The sequence below is a fragment of the Mytilus galloprovincialis genome, chromosome 7 (genome assembly GCF_965363235.1).
Source record: "Mytilus galloprovincialis chromosome 7, xbMytGall1.hap1.1, whole genome shotgun sequence".
NCBI lineage: Eukaryota > Metazoa > Mollusca > Bivalvia > Mytilida > Mytilidae > Mytilus > Mytilus galloprovincialis.
The window spans coordinates 74,355,608-74,377,114 of record NC_134844.1 but is presented as its reverse complement, the minus strand read 5'-3'; the positions used below and the strand labels follow the sequence as shown (position 1 = coordinate 74,377,114).

Genomic DNA, 21,507 nt, shown 5'->3' with positions numbered 1-21,507 from the left:
AAATTTTAGTACAATTTTTTATCACGTCAATTGGAATTATCTCCCTTATTTATTACGTCAATTGCAATTATCTCCCTTATACCATTGACCTAATAAAAAAAATGAGTTGCTTTATAGTCATAATATTTTTATTTTTTCACAGTTTTAGATTAAATATCTATAATATATTATTGATATTGTCCTAAAATAGAATTTGAATATAATTATATGTAATATAACAAAATCAGGATAAATTCGTTACACAGTGTTCAGTTGTCCTAATACGAAAATTTATCGGGTCAATAAAATTCATATCGGGTGAGGCTCCATAAAAGATGTAGTATGATTACCAATGAGACAATTGTTAACCTGAGTCAAAAGAAATAAAAGCAAGCAATTATTGGTCAACATACGACTTTTAACAATGAGCAAAACCGTAATTATTATTAACTAAAAAGGGGTGGCTCCTACACGACAAAACATGAGAAAATTCAAACGTTAACTTAACAATTTCAGATATAAATGATCAATATAAGAAACTTTTAAAAACTCAATAGATATCATGGGTAGACTAGCTAACAACATGTTTAACCCCTCCACATTCTTTTGTGTCTAACTCAAGTCAAGTTTGTTGTGTGGTGTTTGCTGTTAACTCGTACCTTTCATATTTGTTTTTCGTGAATTGTCTTGTTATAAATTAGGCCGTTAGTTTTTTCGTTTAATTTGTCTCAACATTTTTAATGTCGGAATCTTTTACAGTGGCGGATCCAGGGGGGGGGGTATGTGGACATGTGGTTGGTTTTTTCCTGGGTTGGGAAGCCCCCTTTTTAAAATGGCTGGATCCGCCCCTGTATTGTTGTATTATGGTTCTGTCGGTTCACGTTGTTGAATGCAGTCTTATTGATTATCATACTATATCGCCTTGTTTTTTTTTATTTATCTAAAAACAACACCGTTCAAGCACCGTTCTATTTGGTACTGTACATTTGAATATGCCTGTACCAAGTCAGGAATATGACAGTTGTTGTCAATTCGTTTGATGTATTTTATAATTTTATAATTTGAATTTTCCTCGGAGTTCAGTTTTTTTGTGATTTTACTTTTTATGTGACATTTGAGCTGATATTCAAAATTGACAACAAAATCATGAACGCGTCCCTAAAATATAATTCTTATGTAGGAGCCGATGGAATGTTCCTACACAGAAATGAGGTAATACTGGGTAAATTGGGTAAAAGATACGATCTATGTCGGAAACAAATGTGTGACGAAACGAACAGTTTCGAGTTCGATGCAGAGCTCAATTAAGCTCTAGTCAGTTCCAGTTTTGTGTGTTTTACAATACCAATGTAGCAGTGTCTGAAGGCAAGCCACGTAGTTTTACTTATATAGTGCATATACATAGTGAACCTTTAGTTTTCACGTGGTCTTTCAATTTGTACATTTGACGCGAGTTACTCTATTTCTACGCCCCATAGCTTGACAATAAGAAAATATGTATTAAAAGCGCCAATAAAGCATGGGAGGACTGACCCTACCTTTAATGACTTATATCCTGAGCACCATACTATATATAGATAGTATATACATTTAATTTTTGCTTACAGTTTTTCCCCACAGAAATACTCGTTGACGACTTTAATAATTTTAAAAACAAGGATAACTTGTCGCAACTGCAATCCCGTTTCCTTTTCCCGAATATGCCATACCGTACAAGACTCATTACCGGGTTTGTAATAACTCGATCAGCACGACGGGTACCACATGTGGAACAGGATCTGCTTACTCTTACGGAGCACATGAGATCACCACTAGTTTTTGGTAGAGTCCGTGTTGTTTAGTCTTTATTTTTATGTAGTAACTGTGTGTTTGTGTACTTTTGATTGTCTATTCGTCTTTTTCTTTTTTAGCCATGGCCTTGTCATTTTTCACTCTTCTTTTGTCATTCTATCGACATCAAATAAGGTCCTGCATATCGCATTGAGGCAAAAAAAAAGTATGATCTACATATATAACACATCCGAACGTGGCCCTAGGGATCAAAATCCCTAGTTGCAATTTCACGAGACCGCAAACGATGGGAAAATAAAATTTATATCCGATTCTTGTGGAGCAAAGTCGTCGCTGGGAATCAGATCGAGGCTTTACTTTTCCCGCATTTGTGTCTAGTGAGGGTACTCCTCGGGGTACAGAATTAGGATTAGGAGACATCAGAGGCGGATTTAGAGGGGGGGCCCAGGGGGCCCGGGCCCCCCCCTTTTTGGGAAAAAAATTGGTTGCTTATATAGGGAATCATTGAAGCGTGACTGGAGCGGGCCCCCTCTTAGGTCAGTCAGTGGGCCCCCACTTATGAAAATTTCTGGATCCGCCACTGGACATGTTGTGTGTTCTGTTCCGCAGTTGCAAAGTTGAGAACTAAATTGTCTCTCATTAAAGTAAATAACATCATTCGTATCCAAAACTTTATTGATAAAAAGGCTAATTAGTTTCTTATAAATTTATAATAATCGTGTTTGATCTATGGAATACCTAACTGACATGTTAAATCGACAAAGAACCAATTATATACAGTTCCTTTCGGTGCATTAATTCCTAAGTTACCTACATCAAGCAAATGGAAAATTCATTTATTTCTTTGATTACCGGGCGTGAAATCAAATTACCATCACAAATGTTGCAACCAGTACAAGGTACCAGATTACACTGATTGCCAATTTGTTAGTTACGTTTGGCTCATTATAACCCAAAATGCTCTCACTAATTGAAATATCACCAGCGTTTTCAGATAATAAGAAACGTAGAAATTTAATCGGAAGAAAGGTCTAGACTTCACATTTTATGAATCAAATCTCTGTCTTAAAAGAATAATATATGAAAAATGCCACATATTAAAAATTCCTGGTGGTAACGAAGCGCATAAAATCGCGACAAATGATGCATTATGGTTAATAGGACAATAATGTATTTCATACACAATAACTTAAGTTTGTGGTGAGATTATAAGTTTTAAATTTCTTTTTAAAAATTCAATAATAAAATTTCAATAAAGTGTAATTTTAGTCTCAAAATTCCAACCTAGTGAATTAGTCCGCATGTATTTCATCGTGTGAAAACCGCTATCTATTATATTTTTTTTCTTAAATAAAGACTATAACAGCTCCCAAAAATACAGTTTGTTGTGTCTTTTAAATTTTCTCTTATTAAAGGAACTTTTCTGGAAACTGACTGAATTGCCCAAATAACCACATATCCTCTCTCTATGTTAAATGGTAAATGTCTTCTATCCGATGAAAAGTTTTCTTTTTTGTGAACTAACATTGTAAAAACCTAGATAATCGAGTTCATTCGCCCTATTTTTCACAATTCAAATTACAGGTATATCATTAAACAGTGCGTCAAACCTTAAACATGTGGCTAAACACAAAATAAGCACATATGATTGAAACATATTAAACACATTATATATCAATACGCCGAAGTTGATTAGAGATTATTTACATTGATTTCATATTTATATACGACAATTAATACCAAAATATATATAAACAACAAGTCATGGAAAATAAAGTTTCAGATTAACAAATAAAACATGTGTTTAACGTTTAAACAACACACAGAACAAAAATATCCGTTAGATGTGTCAAAACGGATGCTTCCCATTCATGACATTGCAAAGATAAACATGTTAAGTGAATGCATGTACATCTCTTCGAACCTATCACAGATTAACGACCAATCCATCCTCCAAAATTAGGGGTTCAGAGGCCAAGATCGACCCCTCGTCAAGCTGTTCTTTTGATTTCAGATAATCGCTATACAAGTATTTATGCAAACAACTGATAATTTTCAGGACGTAAATTTTTCCCGTTGTGGGGCAATCGGCAAATATCGGGTGATTCCGCTGCCCTGCGGAATCTGCCGATGTTACAACGAGAGGTTGCGAGGATGCAATCGTAGACTTGAACTCCTGACTCTGGAGGATGCAAATTCAATTGAAAGACAGTCATCATTTCTAAGCACACACTGAGATCAAGGATTAGCAACATTATTGTCTTTTTTACTTTTTTTGTTTTTATTCTTCTTTCCTTTCTTTTTGTTTTTCTTATTTTTTCGTCCTTTATTTTTACGTTTCCGTCCTTTTCCTTTTCCTTTCTTTTTTTTATCTTTTCCTTTTGTCTTACCACCACCAGACGAATTGTCTGTTTTCGAGCCATCTGATATTGCTATGATGTCACTGTCACATGATACGCCCCTTTTCATCATTCGAATAGCTCTTCGGAAACCCTTGTTTCTTTCCCAAGTTGACATGAATACAAGTGAAAGTTCTCCTTCATCGGTCATATTTCCCATTATAATAAAACTCTTTTTGGAAGTACTATTTGCACTTAAATATTCACAATCGCACGATGCGCCATCTTCTATGATGGGGGTTAACTTCCGCTTTTCTTTTTTTGATAAACTTCCTTTTATCATTTTCTTCTTCTTTTTAATGTACACTACAAGATTACCCTTTCTCATACTTGCTTTCTTCAGTTTTACTTTAATTACTGAAAAGATAAATAGAAATAGAGAGATGATTCACGAAAACAATATCTTAATAGAACTTCAAGGTAAAAATAAACTTATAGTTTATAACTCTTCTAGACTCAAGGAACCTTTTTGTTGGTGTGGATGGAGGTTAACAGAAAAGAAATAATGGCCCAAACATATAAACTATAGAGAAAAATGGCCAAAAAATACAGCAATGCAGGACCACCCATCCACACCCTCTTTTAAAGATTAGCATATATTGTATGTGTCTGTTGTTGGTGACGTTGGTTTGATTTTCAGTTGTCTTTTGGTTGTGTTGTGACATTGGTTTGTTGACTTACTGACTTTTACCCAACATTTCTAATGTTTTTAACATACAGTCATACATCCATGCACAAGAAAGTGAAAATTTTATATCTTCTCTCAATTATAAAAGGGTAAAGAAGGGCTATAAATCTGTCATTTCATACTGATAAGGCGACCGATAATATTACTTAACAAACAGATGTTTTAAACAAAAAAGTGTTAAACTTTGCACAGGGACCTGTGGGGTTGACCCCCCCCCCTTTTTTTTTTTTTTTTTTTAATATTTTGGAAATATTCTTTGATGTTGTTTATCCTGACTTTCAAGATCTATTTGAAAACTAATTATTTTAATATATGGTTTTTAAAATATTCTATTTTTGCAATTTATTGAAAAAATTAAATTTTGTTAAAAAATCAAAATCACATATAATGAAGAAAAAAAACCTTTTCTTGATTGGTATTGTGTATTATTATCCCATCTTGCAAAAATTGTCACCTTTAAATTGAGAGAGAAAACATGTGGTATCTGTGAACTAACATAATATGATTGATGTGACAGTTTAATTTGAAAATATAAGTTCAATTTTTATTCAACATCATTTTGATGCAAATTCTTGGGCTTAGATCTTAGACTGCATAAGGACAATTGCTGTCAAGTGCCTTGTGCCTTTTAAAATGACTATTAATATTATGGCGGAAGAAATGTTTAAATGGGACAACCTAAAAAATTCTTATATGTCAATATCAAAAAGAAAGATGTGATATGATTGCCAATGAGACAACTCTCCATAATTAACCAAAATGACAGATAATTAAACAACTACAAGTCATCATACGGCCTTCAACAGTGGACAAAGCCCATACCACAAAGGCAGCAACAAAAGCTCCCTAAATGACAAATGTAAAACAATTAAATCAAGAAAACTAACATGTTTAAGTCCAGATGAGCTAAATAGCCTATAGACAACTTGTTGATGAGTATTGGAAGCAATTTATACCTTGGAAATTGGAAAATGAGGAATTATTACATGCAAAATTATAAACAACTCGTTATACTTATTGTTTTGTAAATTAATGAGTTATTTTTGGTGTGCCTGTTTTATACATTGGCAAATATATAACAACTTCATCTGCTGGTGGTGGTTTTTCTGTTACTTTCGGGTTTATGTTTTTATTATCATGGTGTACTCAATACCCAAAAGAACACACAACCAACTTTATTTATTTTTGTGCAAGATAAATAACCCGATTAATTCAACCCCGGTTCCGATTGGATGTCATCGACCGCTCCTGTAGACATCGTAGTGAACGGAATATAACAACGACTTGATATATTTATTTTCAGAATTAACCGAAGAGACAAAGACTTCTCAACAATTGAAAAATATTAAAAAATTTGGAGACAGTGCAGCAAGTTTAAAAGTATATACACTACCAAGATACATTATCGCAAAAAAACATATAATCGTTTCTAAGACAAAAATAAAAAGAAGAACGAAGTTACAGTAAGGGTTTATCTCATTGCTGAAGGCTGTACGGTGACTTCTACGTCATTTTGGTCTGAGTTGTCTCATTAGCAATCATATCTCATTTTCTTATATTTTCACTTCGTTCAGCTGTTTTAAATAAGCATAACGTGTGCTATAAATATACAATATATGTATGATGTCGGAAAATATATAATTTATTTGTATGAACCCAATCCCCCCCCCTCAATTTTTTTTTATTATAATTAAATAATTATTGACATAGCTGAAACGCAGATCGTGAAGAGATTCCCAAAATTAACTGGTTAGGAAACAGAAATATGCATACAACGCCTTGCTCATCACGGAAGTGGGATAACAGGAGATTGTACAAATAAAGCTAAAAATTCACGATTTGCATTCCTGTTAATTGCAGGATAAAAGGATTTGTTTGTTCTCTTCATTTTTATTTTAAAATCCCAGCAAATGATTTAGGCCTTAATTTAAAAATTTAATTCCAAAGACATGTACTTATACTTATGCATAGAAAAGGAGTAACGATTCACAGGTGGTGTGTTTATTTGTTTGATCAGTATACATGTAGTTGTAATGCAATTATCATTTCTCTATGAATGCATCCCATACATGTATATGTGTATTGTATACAACATCTTTGAAATTTCAAACTTGTCCGAGTTTCTGGTGAACACAAATCTAGAAGCGCTTCGTAGTCCTGGGCTATTTCAATCTGTACAGTGATTATATGCTGGAATTGCTATCTGGTATCTTGTAGCATGCAAAACTTACCAACAGTAGAACGACAATAGTTGTGAATGAGGCTCTCGAATGTATTAATTTGGTTACAGGCCGAACACATGTTTTGTGCTGCAAAATATATAAAAAATACAAATTACGTAATTTCCAATTGTAAGGAAATACAATTTAAATTAATTATAGAAAAAAGATATATATTTATCTTGAAATATGATAGATTTAGCTGAATATTCATCTTTTTTGCAATTTTATATTTAAAAGACAATTACAGTCATTCATTGCCTTGAAAAGTTTCTTTTATCTATAGTATTATCCAGTTAACCTCATAAACAGGGCGTAAATATGATAAAACAAAACAAAATTATAAACAGACTTAAATTGCGAAGTAGGATTTTATTTAACGTGTTTCCAGCAGTAGTAACACAAGCTTACATTTATATTATACATGTAACATCAATTCAAATTTAATTCTTTAATTGTAAACTTAAAGAATATATGATCGATATTTCAATATCTCCATCGATGTGTTAAATTATGTTTTAGACGGTGCCCCCTTTAGTGTATACTACATTTATACTTCCTATAGCTCTGAACATCTTTTTTTTCGTTTTCAATGAATTTTGATAATTTAGGCGAGGGCGGATCCAGTCATTTTTAAAAGGGGTTCCCAACCTAGGATAAAAGGGGGGTCCAACTATATGTCCAAATTCAAATGCATTGACCGTCAAAAATAGTGCTTTTAACCTCTGGCCACCACCTCACCCCAATCCCTAGATCCGCCTCTTCCCTTCTAGCTTTATATTAAACCGGACGAAAGTAAAAATAGCGTAACAATTAATGAAAGAAAGAATTTCCTAATCATGTCCATTATTTCTCTACAAAAAATACTCTGATTATTTGTGAGGCGGGATTTGTTTTTCTCTTAACTGTCGAATGTTCTGATTTTGAAGGGGAAACAAAATTGTCACTAAAAAATTGCCTAGATATATGCACAAAAGTGCTCGGTTAGAGCATACGAGTTAAAATTCAAAAATGCTGAAACAATTTTCAAAAAAAATGCTGGTTATTTATTTTCATTTTTCTTGAGGGGTCGATTGAGGCTAGATTGTAATATTGTCGCATCTTTAAATATTAATTGATTCACACCCAAATAGTTATCGAAGGTACCAGGATTATAATTTGATACGCCAGACGCGCGTTTCGTCTTCATAAGACTCATCCGTGACGCTCAGATCTAAATAGTTATTAAGCCAAACAAGAACTAAGTTGAGGAGCATTGAGGACCCAAAATTCCAAAAAATGTGACAAATACGGCTAAGGTAATCTGTTCCTGGGATAAGGAAATCCTTATTTTTACGAAAAATTTAAAGTTTTGCAATCTTGTATATATAGCAGTTAAAGCCCATCTTACAAGAATCAGTTTCATGTCTACATTCCAAGTAATGGATATATTGCATAATCTATTTTGTTCAAGTTTCACCTTTTTAAAATAATTGAGCATTACTTATTTACATTTAATGTCAGTAAGTATACAAAATTAATGGCTTTCACTGACAATTGTTAAAAAACACTTTTGGAATGCAATAATTGGCTACAAAATAAATAGTTTTAAATAAATCACGAATATAATTATTCAAAAATATACTCAAATTTCTCGCTACACTTATAAACCATTTTGTTAACATTATCTATAAAACATCTGTGTATGCAATCATTTTTATTTATCAAATTCTCGGTTGCACATTTGAATATTATCTTCGTTTAAAATCTCGCCACAGAACAAAATACGAAACTGATGACGTGATTTGAATGAGAAATGATAACAATTCAAGAAAATAAACTGAGTGGGGTCGTCCTAGTTCATTTCATTTTCTTCGTTAACTAAAATTGATGGCTTTCTATTTTTTAATGTTAAAAGTATTTCAAAAGGTCCCCACAGAGTGCAAAACCGTGTTTTCTCACCATTCGGTAATGACTGAAAATCAGAATGATATCCAGTGGCAAATATTTCACATGTTTATTACCTATAATTAGAGGTAGGTTCGTAGAGGACAGCTCTGATGATCTGGTTGCCATAAAATTGATAAAGATTATTAACATGCTTAAAGAAAAATATATTAACTGGCCTTCGTAGCACTACTTTCGGGCTCATACAAAAACGGGATTTTCCGGAAACCAGTCCTGGTATTCAACACCCGTTTTAATATGACGTTTCTTGTGTATTTATACATCCGTACATACAAGATGAGTCCTTCCACAAGTGTCCTAATCCCGGATCGAGAAAGCAGTATTTTTCATCCCTGCCTTCGGATTTAAACTTAGGTCCTCGCAATAAGCTGAAGTCTACCAACACGAATCCAGTAGTTATCTGGTTGTATTATGCAAATTCTTGTACATGTAATCTTTTTGAACTTTTATACTTGTAAATTGTTGTTTCATTGATTGATTACAGTTTACTTTACGTCCAGTGGCAAATATATAGGTATTCAGGATGAGAGCAAATTAACAATAGTCTCATATGCAAGTTCAGCCAGGTTGACCGACCCAGAACGAGGATGAATTTGGATTGCCATCGGAAAAAAAGACTTGTTTGTTTGTGGTGTTTAACGCCACTTTCAAAAACCTTTGCTATATCATGGCGAATAGTTTTTATATAGATAGAGAGAACCAGGGTGTCCAGATTGGAAAAGAGCATAGTCGAATACACCTCGCGGGTTCCGATCTTAATCTCAGTTTGACGGGGTAATTTTCATTGTAGGTAAACATATCTACATAGTCCACTAGGTCAAAATCAAATGTAAATGTAAATACATAATATATGTGTTTTGTTCACTGGATTGTTCACTTATATATACTAACAAATATAAAGACTTAATATATCAGTAATGTCATATGTGTGAATCTCTGTTCATGCAAGACACAGATAAAGCAGAAAAGTGTTCCTGACAACATTTGTTCTTCTTTGAAAAGATCACTACGCAAAGCATGTCTTTTTTTGCTCATTAATAGCGGCTTTTGAGCTGCGTGAAACCGCAAAGCATAATTAGTGTTTGTCTGCAAAAGGCAAAGAGCAAGCTTAACAGCCAAACATTTATACTATATAACAGCAAGAAACGCAAAAGGTTACTTACTTTCGAATACTGGTCAGTTACAAAACTTTGTACTGAACAAAACAGCATTCAACGTCAACGAAATCATTGAAATGATAAAGATGTATAAAGTTTAAAAGGATAACATTCGGTTTTAAGACCTTCGGTTATGATATACACAGTTTCTCAAGCAGTTGAAAAAGGGCAATTTGGAGTAAAAATTGGACGCAAAGACTCTCGTTTCGATTTTTGTGTTGAGGAATTCACACATGGATCTTGAGGGGCTGGAAGGGGATCCTTTAACTATGAATTCTTCAAAAATTTTAATCACATTTTAATCTTCTTTATATCTAAGAACCCCATTTTTCTTTATTCTTATTTTTTTGTCATTTTTTGTTCTGCAGTACTTGTCTGTTATTCTCTTTTCTGTAAACCCCCATCCGGGTCTCAATCATACAAGTGATTTCCTTTTCTCTTCTTTTCGAAAGGAACATTTCCGATAAAAACTTGTCCAAACGAGGTATGCAAATATTAACTTTGTAAATGAATTCTATTTCCTTTTTTCTTTTTTCATATTATTTTGAAAGCAAAATTCTTACTTTGAACATGTGCATTTGTAACCCTTTAAACTTACACGGATTAAATACCTGTACTCAAATCTATCGTGATAAATTATTTTGTTTATAACATTATTTCAGACACTTCAGAAATCTTCTTTTCAGATAGGAATGTTTTAACATACATGATAGCGTGTTCATAGAGCTCGAGATACACAGTCAACTTTCGTCCAGTGGAAAGTATTTCATGTATATACAGGACGACGGGCCGTCGAAAATTGACATAAACATTTTTTAAAATTACGATTTTTACTTTTATTTGATTTTCTAAACATATGAACTAATGTTACACAATGTTAAAATTATATAAGATTGTTGTTTAATATAACCTTTGCTAAGTAAGATATAACAGCGTGAATTTAAAAATTCGTAGTAATTAAGACCATATATCTTAAATTATTTAAAAATTATTATTTTTCCAGTGGATTATCCTTTTGATTTAAGATATTAAACATTCAGTTTTTTCATGGCCCTAAAAGTAAAAAAAGGGGGAGGAATTCTATTTTTATTGGCTATGTTACGAAAAAAAAAGTTATTCGGATTTGGGATGAGAGAATATAAGCAAAAAAGACATAACATACAAATAAAGCAAGAAAAGTACGTACGTTTGTTATACCTACTTGTGGGCATCACCGTTGATTGGCCGGGAATACACATTTCCGTATCGTCCGGAAATTTGTCACACCGTACCATATCCGGCCATTTATATGAATAAGCTTTCATTATAGTCTCACAACCATCGCGGACACTTTCACATAATGACCGACAGGGATAAATTTCCCTATCTCTCTCCAAGCATACTGGAGAAAACAGGGAACATAAAAATAATTTGGTGTCGGGATGACAATGTACTCCTAATAGCGATATCCATGACCTAGATTGTTGAATAACCTCATTAATGGAATCATGGTCTAGTAGATTCGGGAGCCTCATTTGGTCGTATCCAATATTTTGACATAATGTTAAATTCTTCGGAATATCTATACATTTCGGCTGACTCATTCGTCCACTCAGTAACGTCCCTTGCCATGCCGTCGGTTTTTCGCCGTCACTGACGTAGCCGTCGCCGTATTTATAGTCATAAAAACTCGCCTGCACAGACACAAACGCACACAACACGGGAAGAAATCTCATTTTTACTATTATAAATCCAAGGTGTAATTTCGAATAATGAATGAAGAAATTTTTCACTTAAATTTTAAATATATTCATAGTTATTCCAAATCGATGGTTTTGTATGAAATAAATGACTTAGGGACTTCATGCTTTTAAATCCTTTGCCATACAATGTTATGTGCGGCTTTCGTTTAAATTCCCAGCTTGAAGTCGTGTATACACACTGACACACGTTTGAAGTATCAGGTGCATGTAAACACTTATTTCGTTTTCTGCTATGTGCGTTACATAATCTCGTTTCAGTACTGTATAATTATCTCTAAGATATTTTCCACCTGTCAAAAGAAAGTTGAAACATAACATGAGAATCAAACAAAAATCGACAAACGTTATACATTTTGTTTAAAACTTTTTTTATATTGTAAAAACAATTGCAATGTTATTTTTGAAATTCTTTAAAGTTTAGTGTCCTCAAAACTAAAACAAGAATTTTGATCGATATCAAACATGAAAAGAAAGTAAAAACATCAAATAAAAGAATGAAATAAGAGTAATAATATTTACATGCCAAGTTGTCGGAGTTATAATTACTCATCGCGCATTGATTTAGCAATATTCAATCAAATATTGCACCTGTGAAAAGACCCAATATTGTAATTAACTAAAAGCTATGGTCAGTAAATATATAAAGTCATATACAGGGGAGGGGGAGATAAGGGCAATACAAAATTCATTTTTAGATAAAAAAAAAAAATTATTTGCTACTGTAACATATCAATAGCAACAAAATTACAAAAATATTTATGGAATTTTCATCGTCCGCTCTGCTGAAAAATTTATAATTGATATACTTTCTACAGACGAATAGCAAAAAGTATTTCGAAATATAGACATTGCCTCTTTTTAAAACTAAAACTATTTTCAACCTAAAAAATACAATTAAATTTAAAATTTCTTGTTTAATTTAATGTCTCCAATTGTATCTCTTAAATTAAATTGAAAGAACTAATACATTAACTGTTTTATGACATGAACAATGTTTGTATAATACGTTATAATGATTACCCGTTGAAGATAAGTAGTCATTTGCACGCGGTTGTGCATTCCAACATCCTCATTGAATTTGATATATCTTTCTTTCAATATGGTGTGAATGAATTTTAAAAGAACGTTCAAAACATAAGTTAACAAACGTACAATGTAAAAATAACCTTTCTAAAGTAACTGATTTATGCATAACATTTAAAAAGTTTTAATACCTTGAACCGATAATAAAACTTAAAAAAACTAAACAACCTTGTTAGGTGATGCGCATATTTCATATTTTCCCATACGAATTAATAGGGTACGTCGGGTACATCTGAATACCTGTGGTGTATGTCTGAACCATATATTAATTACCCGTTCCGTTGTAATACATTTCAATTTTAATGCTACCCCAATACACCGATAATACTTTAATTCTTACCTTCACGGGTTTTGTGTGAGGTATAAAACAACTTACCTGAATTATAGATAATTTAAAATTTCCCATAAAGTTTATGTTTCCGATCTTTCATCCATGGGAGTTTCAATAGCCTTTATCGATCAGTTTGTAAATACAAGATCAGAATGTGTATTTTTTGCGGCATTTTTACCAACAGGAAATTGTTTACAAAGAAGCCACCCAGTAGAACAGTCTGCATAGATTCCTCTCTTTGTATTTTGGGGAAAGAATATGCTTAAATGCATATAAAGCGTTAGTGGAAAACAAAGTTTCAAAAGCCAGATTGAGAAACACCAACAAAGATGACAGACGAAGAAGTTATGGGAACTTATCATATATTTCTGATAGTTTTCCCGACCTTTTCATATATTTTCAAGCTTAAAAGGTGACCTATTCCAGCGCCACGTCCTATCACCTTGTATATAGAATCATAAAGGAAGTGGACCCCTCCCCGAGGGTACGTAAATGCTGTGCAGTTTCTCCGTGTTAAATGCACGGGTAGAATCTTCGGTCTCAGAGCTATTTTTGATTTGAAAGATCGAAAACCTTATCTTTGACCTTCAATCCCTACATAAAGCCTAAAATAAAAACATATTTATTCAGTGGCGGATCCAGTAATGTTCATAAGGGGAAAATGGGGGGGGGGGGGGCATTGACTGTCTAAAAGGGGGTCCGCTCCAGTCAAGCTTCCAGGGATGGGCCTGAAAAAACTCTTAGTCTAAATCCGCCTCTGGTATTTTGGAACACATTTTTCCTCAAGTTTCTGAAGTTTGTAATATGTCGAAAGTTTACCTACACATAAAGGCCGTTCGTTGAACAAACCTGACATGACCCGACTAATATCGTACCACACGTCAAGATGTCAGATCTGTAAATAATGTAAATAGTCATTTTACACAGTGTCATCATTATTATTAAACGGAATGGCATATCTACACTTCAACGTGATTAACACGCTACAAACAGTATAAAACCACCATTGAAAATTCATGATTTATGTTTGGGATGTTTGTTTTGTTATCCTTTTAAATTGTACAAACGGGATCACCAGTTTTTGTCTTGTTAGAACAAATAAGAAATGGCTAGTTTCTAGTAGAAATATATTCCTTATAGCCTTAGTTTGCAATGAGAGTTCCATAAGAGTTTTTAAAACATCGAAAACCCGATCGTCTATTTAATTTAGTCTAGGTTATCCCAGAGCCAATATTGCATCTGTAGCTACGGAAGTGTTTTCACAATCACTGGGTTCAGAAGGGCGGGGAAAAAACGTAACAACACTTATTAGGAGGACCTTAAAAATAGCAAGATGTAATTTGATACTAAGTGACATACTATTTATAATCTTTATTGCTAAATCACACCCATAAGGATCAAAGCAATAAAACAAATAACACAATTAAATGCAATGCAATTCAAAAGAACACATTTTGAGAAAGAATATACAATTAACTATTCTATGTAAAAACGAAATTATAAACTTGTCTGACATGGGTCTGACTCTCTCAGTTCTAAAAATTGCTATATATATAAATACTTGTATTTCTTTTTTTTTCTCTTAATGATCAGGGACTAGGCGAAGGCGTTTCAACACCAATTTGAGTTCTTCATAGGTATGAATGTTCGAAACACGTATCACGTAAGCCTGGGAGTGCAAACTGTGCGTTCCTTTGTTACGGATATCCTGACATAAATTATTCAAGTAATCTACTTTTATATTAACCAAAATCTCAATTTAGAAATAATAATAAGCCAATTAAGTTTGTTTAAAGATCTAATTCGTGTAAATTGTCCGCACTTAATTTAGGCAGACACAAAACGGGATACAAAATAATAAGAATGCACTTCCGTTTTAACACAATTTGACAATTGGAGTTAAAGTTGTATTCAGTCTTAGTGACAATGGATCTTTTATGCAACCCAGACTTTGCAGAAAGTGTCCGCTAATTAAACTTCAAATGCACGAAGCGACACAGTTCTTCCTTTATTATCAATATCAAATTAAATTTCTACATAACCACAAATTGTAGACATAATGCACATGCAGCGATAGTCTAACAGAATAAAGGAAGATACAACTTGCAATCAACGGTCATTGGGTCCAAGACATTCATATAATGTTTGATCCTTGAATGCGTAAGTGAAAAAAAAATGATTATGTCACAAAATCTTCTTAAGATATGATTGGCTGATATTTGTTGAACGTCCAGCTTAAAATCTTACATTGTATTAGGATAAAAGGCTCCGAAATGAGAAAAAAAAAACATCAACAAAAAAACATTTAAAAAAAAAGAAAACTTTCGAAAACTGTATTGTGTACAAAGAAGTATACGGTAAAGACAAATATGATATACGACAACATACGAAAACAAATGATTACAGGCTCCTCCTGAGTTTGGAGAGGAACATATCGAATGTCGTAGGGTTTAACATGTAAGCTGGCATCACAACCTCCTCTTACTAGGGACAGTAGTGTAACAGTATAACATAAGAGCAACCTTAAAAATTAGTTGTTAAGAACTCATCAGATCGTCACAAAGCACACAAAAAGCCTAACAAAAGCATAAAAGTTACAACGTACAGTTCTGAGAGTGTATTCGCAGTTGCAAAATTAATTACTGCGTACTTTTTGTATTCTATTGGTATTCTTTTCCTTTGAATATGCCTGTAATATTGTTCGCAGGCAAACGCTTTTCTGTCTCCAGATTGCAAAATTTCCTATAGAGTCAAATACATTAAATATACGTTTACAACGTTTAGATGGTGAAACATGTATCCATGTTGTTTCATTGTCTCGTATGTTGTCAAAATAAATTATTAATATGTAATGTTGGACATTTAACGTTAAAAAAAAATCAATAAATTTAGACCGAATGCTACATTGCAAATATAGTAGTTTATCTTAGAAAATATATGTTTAACTTTGCCTGTTAGAGATTTTGATATGTAATATCGATAGCTGAACGTTAAAAAAAACGAGTGCTGCATAGCGAATCTAGTATCGTATCTAAGAAAAAAATATATTTAACTTTGCCTGTTAGAGATTATAATATGTAATATTGGTAGCTGAACGTTTAAAAACATCAATAAATTTAGACCGAGTGCTACATAGTGAATCTAGTATCTTACCTAAGCAAACATATGTTTAACTTTGCCTGGTAGAAATTATGACATGTAATATTGGTAGCTGAACGTTAAAAAATCAATAAATTAAGACCGAGTGCTATATAGTGAATCTTATCAAAGAAAATACACATTTAACTTTGTCTGGTGAGATTTACGAGGTCGAAGTACAATACATGTAGGTATGACACATTGATTTCAAGTGCATGTGTATGTAATTATTATGTTTTTTATCCAATTAGTCAAGATAAGTATCTAATTCAAGTATTTGTCACTTTACATTACTTTTATTTAATACACCGACATGACAAAGCATATTTGTCATCTGGATTAGACTAGAGGGACATAAATTACTGTCCATACTCCGTACACATGCAGATTCACCCTTATAAAGTACATCATCATTAGTTTCAAACGAAAACAAAAGTACTTTCATTGTGCGGTTCCATTATTTTGAAAAAGAGGATATCCTTGCAAGCCAAAGTTTGGAGTGATACTTGTAAAATACCATGTATTTATCATACACATGTATATATGTATGCTCATTGTGAGCCCATTTAATGGATATAAATATGTTCTTCTACTTCCATGTGGCTCTGTAAGGAGGCCCTATTGTTTTCGTCAGTTGTCTGTTTAGATGTTGGGGGTGGGTTTTTTTTGGGGGGGGCATTTTGTTGACGTATATCCCGCATCGCCTTGTATATGTATGAGAAATCGTACAGATCATCCGCTTTTGAAAACAACACATAATGTTACTCCCTTTAATAGTACATTTTGTCACTGAATAATATATATTTTTTTCAATCAATTTAAAATATGTACTTGAAAAGAGCCACCATTCTCTAATCTGTAAACCCAGTTCATACTCACATTACCACTGTTGCATGACTTTTATAGACAGAACAATCTAAGAAGACAGACATTTAGTATATAACGACGAGCCAGTAAGCCAACGACACAAAAAAAAAATAGAAACTCTTAGAGGTACAGGTGTCTATTGACTCTATTCATTATGGAAAGCTTGAAATCGTTAACTGTCTATAAAAGTATTGACCAATCTGCTATTAGCACCTATAAGTCCTCACATGACATAAGCACAAGAAATATGACAAAAGATAACTGACTAAACACAGCGGTCATGTAGCGTAGGGGACCGTCGCCCTTATAGCTACAAATATGATAAATGTATAGACTTTTTACAAATATCACTCCATATACGTTGCCTTGACAGGGACCTTTTTTGGAAAATCAAGGATTCGCACCTGGCCACAATGGCAAATGGAGGGGTGGAACTAGTCTTTAAGGTCTTAAACATCTACATTTAAATTTTGAAAGGGAACACAAAAAGACCATACCGGTACGGTACATTAAATTAGTCTAATAAATGCACCTCACTGTATATAGCATATTAAACGGTATTTAATTGTCTTTTATCGTTATCATAGCATTGCTGTTTATCAAATTTCTTACTAGTATTCGAAAAAGAAAATTGGGAGTGTTGTTCAGTAGACAGCATAAAAACTATATACTTAAAAAGCTTTTATTCATAATAATGAAGAAATCAAATTCTTATATAAAGCAAACATTATTATGGGTACCGTTTACAATAAATATGTCATTTCTAACTTTAAAATGTTTTGACTTTAAAATTTTGTAAGATGTATCATCTTTAAAAATCATTCTCTATAAAAGTTCAAAATAATTTTATCGAGTCCATTTGTCAACTCAATCGTATGGAACTATTCTAAACGCTCAGTGGCCAGTATTTGAAACATATTCCTGAAGTGTTTTGAATCATAGATCTATAAAGTTTTTTGGGTAACCCAGAAATAAAAAACTTAAAAAAAACATATATGACATTTCTAGCTTTTTAAATTAAAGTTAAAAAAAATGATAAATTTTATTTCGATTTTTAAAGAGAAAAATATGTATTTCATTCAAAATTAAAATATTGTCTACCTTCTTTAAAAAGTATACTTTATAAAATATAAAAACTTACCTGAACAATTTGATATAGAAAGTGTTTAAATTCTCGACTGACACCTTAATCTGTATAACTAACTGTATGTGTCATTAAGAAATACTTATCATAAGATAAGGCGGTGTTTAGCCTGTCAATCAATGCCATAGCTTAAAAATAGTCTTCGCATGTACGTAAAATGTGTATTTTTGTTTACAAATAAAATGTAGACAAGACCGGTTGAAATAACTAATAAGTTATTACTGATGAAAGGTGAAGTGGGAATATATATAGAAGAAGAAGAAGAAGAAGAAGAAGAAGAAGAAGAAGAAGAAGAAGAAGAAGAAGAAGAAGAAGAAGAAGAAGAAGAAGAAGAAGAAGAAGAAGAAGAAGAAGAAGAAGAAGAAGAAGAAGAAGAAGAAGAAGAAGAAGAAGAAGAAGAAGAAGAAGAAGAAGAAGAAGAAGAAGAAGAAGAAGAAGAAGAAGAAGAAGAAGAAGAAGAAGAAGAAGAAGAAGAAGAAGAAGAAGAAGAAGAAGAAGAAGAAGAAGAAGAAGAAGAAGAAGAAGAAGAAGAAGAAGAAGAAGAAGAAGAAGAAGAAGAAGAAGAAGAAGCTTTATTTCCATAAAATGGGCTCACAAGGAGAATGATATAATATCATTACAATATCATTATTTTACAAATATAATAATAAACATTACAGTATACATAGTCACAAACACAAATAAGAGACAACAATCTTCATGTATTATATATATATTTACAAAATTCTTCTAATCGCGAGAACTTCGGATACGAGCAAAATAATTAATGACAATTTTTCAATGAGACAGTTTTTGTAATGTGATTTTTTGAGAATAGAGAGAAAATGAACAGAAAAATGTACTAAATCTATGATGTGATGTGACACTATAATTTCAGATAAGGGAGAAGGTTTGGTATCATTAAAACGTGTAATCCCGCTGCATTTGTTTGCAATCGTCCTAAGTCAGTTAAAGTAGTTCATTAGTTGTTGTTTGTTGATGTGGTTCATAAGTGTTTTTAGTTTCTCGTGTTTAATATATATTTTACCGTTTGAATGGTTTTACACTAGTATTTGTTTTTGTTTTTGTTTGTTTTTGTTTTTGTTTTTGTTTTTTTTTTTTTGGGGGGGGGGGGGCTTTATAGCTTGCTGCTCGGTGTGAGCGAAAGCTCCGTGTTGAAGACCGTACCTTGATTTATAATGGTTTACTTCTATAAATTTTGAATTGGATGGAGAGTTGTCTCATTGGCACTCATACCACATCTTCCTATATCTATTAAATTAAAATTCCGTCTTTTTTTAGACTTTTGTATGTCTGTGTTGTTTCTACCTGTAACAATCTTATCGATCCTTTGCCCCGAACACCACGTTTCTTATTCGATCATTAAACGGTTATTAAATAAGTCTATTGTACAATACCATCAAATATACAAAAAAATGAGGTATGATTGCCAATGAGACAACTCTACAAGAGACCAAACGACACAGAAATTAACATTTATAGGTCACCGTACGGCCTTCAACAGTGAGCTAAGTCCATACCGGATAGTATTTTAGCAGGAATAACACAACGGTTTTGGACTAGGATATATAGATCCTTCCGTACTTCACCCCGTCCAGTGAAGAGAGTGTGTTAGTGATTTGTTTAGTGTTTTATGTATTATTTGGGTTGTTCTTTTGGTTATAGCGTTGTTCGTTTTTGGTCATAGCGTTGTTCTTTTGGCCATTTACGACTAACGGTTTTATGATTGTCCGTCTTTGTTTCCTTAATTGGTATCGTCTCTTCATTTTAATGACACTGGACATGAGTGATATTCAATATTTGGGAGGTCAAAAAGATTTGTTACATCAAGATACCACCGAGACCATTCAAAGTTGATGGTGGGATTTATTACCTGCTTAGAACAGTGCATACATTAAAAAAATCTATAAAACATTTTTGAATATTTGTAAAACACAGCAGATATCGAGACGTCCAAATTGATAGTTCGTACTACGGATAGAAATTATCAGACTTCTAAATTTACAATGTATATAAAGATACCGTTGAAACTTCATTGTCTGATATCAGATTAACATAAAGTTCACCTAAATAAAATAAAAAGATTTTGTCGACAACAGAAAATCATTCAGTCATGACGTAATGACACGGTGCCATTTTAAATGGTATTCATAAACATAGTGTGAATAGAATTTCAAATACCCCTTGTCATCCGGGTGGCGTAACAGGACAACATATAATATTACGACTTTTTGGTTCGGTTTGTGATGTTTGAAAGGTTACGTTTGCCTTATTCATATTCAAAAACATTGAAGACCCATTGGTGACTTTCGGCTGTTGTCTGCTCTTCGGCCGGGTTGTATGTGTATTCTCTTTGACACATTCCCCATTGCCATTCTCAGTTCTATCTTCTTTTTTTAAATTTTCTGAAATTGGTTTTCATTATCAATACTTTTCTCCTAGGGATGTTGTAAAATATCCATTAGATACGAAAAATTACATAAAACACATTGTACTAATTACTCTTCAAGAATGCAAGCTTATGACAGCACAATGTAATTAGAGTGATTACAGTAATAACATAACATAATAATGATAGGAAGATGCTGTGCTGGAACGATTACCAATGAGACAACAATCAACAGTAAACCAAATCACGTAGCCGTACGACCTTTAACAAATGAGTAAAACTCATGTACCGTTTCAATGTAAAAGGTATCGACATAATAACATGTAGAACAATAATTCAGACGGAAAACCAACGGATTGATTAGGCCAAATAAAATAGTATGTGTGGTTCCAGTTACATCTGAAAAAAAGTTAGGGTAGGTAGGTAGGGATTTTTTTTAATTTTTTTTTATTTTATGTTTTTTTTTACATTGAGTCTATGGGAGCAACATTCGTGCTTAATAAAAAATGACAATAAAATCTTTAGGGTAGGCTATTTTTAAGACGAAAAAGTAGGGAAGGTAGGGTAACTGGAACCACACATATATTTTTATTTGGCCTTATGTAAAAACTAATACACGAAAAATAAATGAGA

General features: G+C 32.7%; 1 protein-coding gene across 2 annotated transcripts; it reads right to left on the bottom strand.

Moving 5' to 3' along the window:
* Nucleotides 1-3,437: 3,437 nt before the first annotated feature.
* LOC143083645 (secreted frizzled-related protein 5-like) lies at nt 3,438-18,620 on the bottom strand. Of its 2 annotated transcripts, none has more exons than XM_076259928.1 (4): nt 18,483-18,620; nt 11,367-12,212; nt 7,089-7,166; nt 3,438-4,526 (listed from the first exon to the last, which is right to left on the bottom strand). In XM_076259928.1, the coding sequence occupies exons 2-4, from the start codon at nt 11,893-11,895 to the stop codon at nt 4,009-4,011; spliced, it is 1,125 nt and encodes a 374-aa protein (XP_076116043.1). In that variant the 5' UTR covers nt 11,896-12,212; nt 18,483-18,620; the 3' UTR covers nt 3,438-4,008. The 2 variants fall into 2 exon arrangements, with proteins under 2 accessions (XP_076116043.1, XP_076116044.1); XM_076259929.1 differs by having other exon boundaries at nt 11,382-12,212.
* Between the last annotated feature and the right edge of the window lie 2,887 nt (nt 18,621-21,507).